The sequence below is a fragment of the Rutidosis leptorrhynchoides genome, chromosome 7, assembly GCF_046630445.1.
Source record: "Rutidosis leptorrhynchoides isolate AG116_Rl617_1_P2 chromosome 7, CSIRO_AGI_Rlap_v1, whole genome shotgun sequence".
In the NCBI taxonomy this organism is placed as follows: domain Eukaryota; kingdom Viridiplantae; phylum Streptophyta; class Magnoliopsida; order Asterales; family Asteraceae; genus Rutidosis; species Rutidosis leptorrhynchoides.
Window position 1 is genome coordinate 333607798 of NC_092339.1, and position 3045 is coordinate 333610842.

General features: G+C 30.0%; 1 protein-coding gene across 1 annotated transcript; it reads left to right on the forward strand.

Moving 5' to 3' along the window:
* The first annotated feature begins 393 nt into the window (after positions 1-393).
* Positions 394-1837, forward strand: LOC139860311 (ethylene-responsive transcription factor RAP2-3-like). Its single transcript, XM_071849077.1, has 2 exons — positions 394-592; positions 1259-1837. The coding sequence occupies exons 1-2, from the start codon at positions 394-396 to the stop codon at positions 1768-1770; spliced, it is 711 nt and encodes a 236-aa protein (XP_071705178.1). The 3' UTR covers positions 1771-1837.
* The last annotated feature ends 1208 nt before the right edge of the window (positions 1838-3045 follow it).

The window sequence follows — 3045 nt, forward strand, 5'->3', positions numbered from 1 at the left end:
TATATTCTTAGTGTAAATCTTCTTTTCTTAACTATGATTAGTAATAAATAAAAATCATTTTTAAAAGATAATCTTGCTTTTTTTAATCTAATCTTATAGATAAGAATGTCCTTACAAGTCCACTGACATGGATTAACATTTAAATACTCCAACTTGTGATTATATAAATTTAATCAAATGACATTAAAAAATATAGTATTTAAATAATTCAACTGAAATTAAAAGTGACATTTATATGAAAAAACTAATATCGTAACTTACGATCAAAAATACCCTGCTTGTCTTTATTTTATTTGCAATTGGCCACTATAAATGAAACTTAACTGCATCAACTATAAAATTACAAACTTCTTCATTTCTTTGTGTCTCTTGATTTCTTGCAAACATCGTAAAATGTGCGGTGGAGCGATCATTCGTGATGCTGAACCATTCTTCAACCATGGTCGTAAGGTGACGACTCGTGATCTTTGGTCTGAGTTGGATGGATCTGATCTTTTTGGTTGGGACTTTAAGCCACAAACACTAAGTTCAGTCACTGAAGGAAACATAAACAACATAAAGACTTCAAAACACGAAAACATGATCAGTAAAGGTGCGTTTAAGTTATTACATTTTTCTTTTTTTGGGGGTATATTAAGATGCTAACTTATCAACTCCTCCGTATTTCATATCATACTTTTTGATTAAATGTATCTCATTTTAGCCCTTATATACATAACTTGTTAATATTGGTAATTTAGACACTCAAAAAACTTTATGTTGATTGAGCCACTTAAGTTTACTTTGGATTAACAATTGCACAATTTAAACTTGATTAGCTTGTTAACTACACATAAACATAATTTAGGAATTAGGTATAACTTAATAATATAATAAAGCAACAATCATAGTTAGATGTAATGCAAAATACTCCATGTTAACACTACATGAAATATCACCCTTAGCGGCGCTAAAATAGCGCCACTTTTGGGTATGAAAGCGCCGCTGTAGATCTAATGTATCACCTTTATAAGTTTAATTTGATGTACTACTCAACATACGCAAAAACTAAATCATTCATTTTACTTATGCATATTAATTACATTATTGTTATTCATTGCTAAATTTTGATTTAACTATTAGTTAAGCCTTAACATGTATTGTTTTCTGTAAGACATTATCATGTCATTTGATTTACTAGTATTTTCATACTGCATTTTATATAGAAATAGATTAATGATACATTTTTTGTAATATGTCTTGTTTACTGAAATTTCAGGGCAAGATGAACTATTTTGGGAGCAAGATAAAAAGATTAAGGCTAAACCTAAGCTGAAAAAATACAGAGGGATCAGACAAAGGCCATGGGGAAAATGGGCAGCCGAGATTCGAGACCCACAAAAAGGAGTTCGAGCATGGCTCGGTACATTCAACTCACCCGATGAAGCGGCTCGAGCCTATGATGAAGCAGCCAAACGTATAAGAGGCTATAAGGCTAAACTTAACTTTCCCTCAACTACTATTGCCAAGCAAATGCGCGTTGAGTCCCTCACTGAGTCAACTCGATCGATTATACATGAACCAGCTATACCTATACCAATACCGTCTCCTACATTTCAGAATTATGATAATATTCATAACCTGTCACACTACTCGGATACTATTGATACTATTGCCAATGAGTATGAGTTCAAGGAACAGATATCGAGCCTCGAGACCTTTTTAGGTCTTGATCATGAATCGACTCAGTTTGGCGATGGCGAGTTAAATAATCTTTGGATGATGGATTAAAAATGAGGGAGCAACTGAGTTAAGTGAACTAAAGTTGTGTTATGAAGTGGTGGTGAAAATGCTGATAAAAAATGTGACAAAATAAGTTAGTGTTATGAGTGAAACCTATGAAGAGTATGTTTTCCTTAAGTTGGTGTAAATTATTTACGTGACAAAATAAGTTAGTGTCTATGGTTAGATAATCAAATCTAGTATATGTAAATTATTTACGTGTGATTTTGTACTGTAAAATATGATTGAATAATTGGGATGTACGAGTATAATATTATTTGGTGTTGAATAGTGAGCCATTTAGATGGTGTATATATAAAAAAAAATAAAAATAAATAAATAACGAGTAACTATTAATTTTAATTACGATATTATATAAGCCCGAAAGGTATAGGCTAAAAAATTCTAAATTTTGTAATTTGTGAGATCCGTTGGTAAACAGCTTCTAATTGAGTTGATTAGGAAAAAAAAAATAATAATAATAATAATAATAAAAACAATAACTAAGTCGGCTCATGATCAAGACCGTAAAAGAAAAAAAACACCATAATAAAAAATTATTTATTAATATGATAATTACACTTTTATACTAACATTTAGTGATGTATAAATAAAATGCATCAATTTATGCATCTAAGGCCCATTTAAAAGAAAAAAATAACTAAATTATACTGAAGGAATACATCTATGTAATCGTTTTCCATCGGATGTTGACAAAATTTCTCAGCCAAACAATAACATGGTTGCCACATACCTCATTGATGAGGTGGTGTCTAAGTCGACGCTAACGTGCCTTGACACATTTTATTCTTTCAATTTATTTTAATTATTGAATTATGAGTTTTATAGAAAATCTAAAAATAAAAACATAGATATCAACTATGAATATTGGTAAAGGTAGTATTATTTATAGCGCTATATGCTCAGGTTATAATTAGAGTTCACACACTAAGAAATAAAATATTGATAATATTCTTCAAATTGAAACAAGTTGCAAGTAAAACAAAATGTAAATGGGACAATAGTTGGAAAGAAAGTTACATTAAGACTTGCTATTGGATAATTGTGGTGCGGTTGAAATAGAATAAAACAAGATTGTGAAGGATGCATTGTATATAATCACGATTAATAATTAATAACTAAATCTAAAAACATAAACGTACAAGTTGAAATTATTTTGTTGGAAAATTGGATTATATCATAAGATGGCCCTACTAACATAGTACGGACTACGGAGTGCTACTTTGCAATTGTTTTGTTTTGTTAATGCACTTAACATTATTT

Excerpts from the sequence above, each read along its gene's own strand:
- LOC139860311 (XM_071849077.1), top strand. The coding sequence starts at position 394 with ATGTGCGGTGGAGCGATCATTCGTGATGCTGAACCATTCTTCAACCAT. Across the intron at positions 593-1,258 it reads CGAAAACATGATCAGTAAAG|GGCAAGATGAACTATTTTGG; the intron begins GTGCGTTTAAGT and ends CTGAAATTTCAG.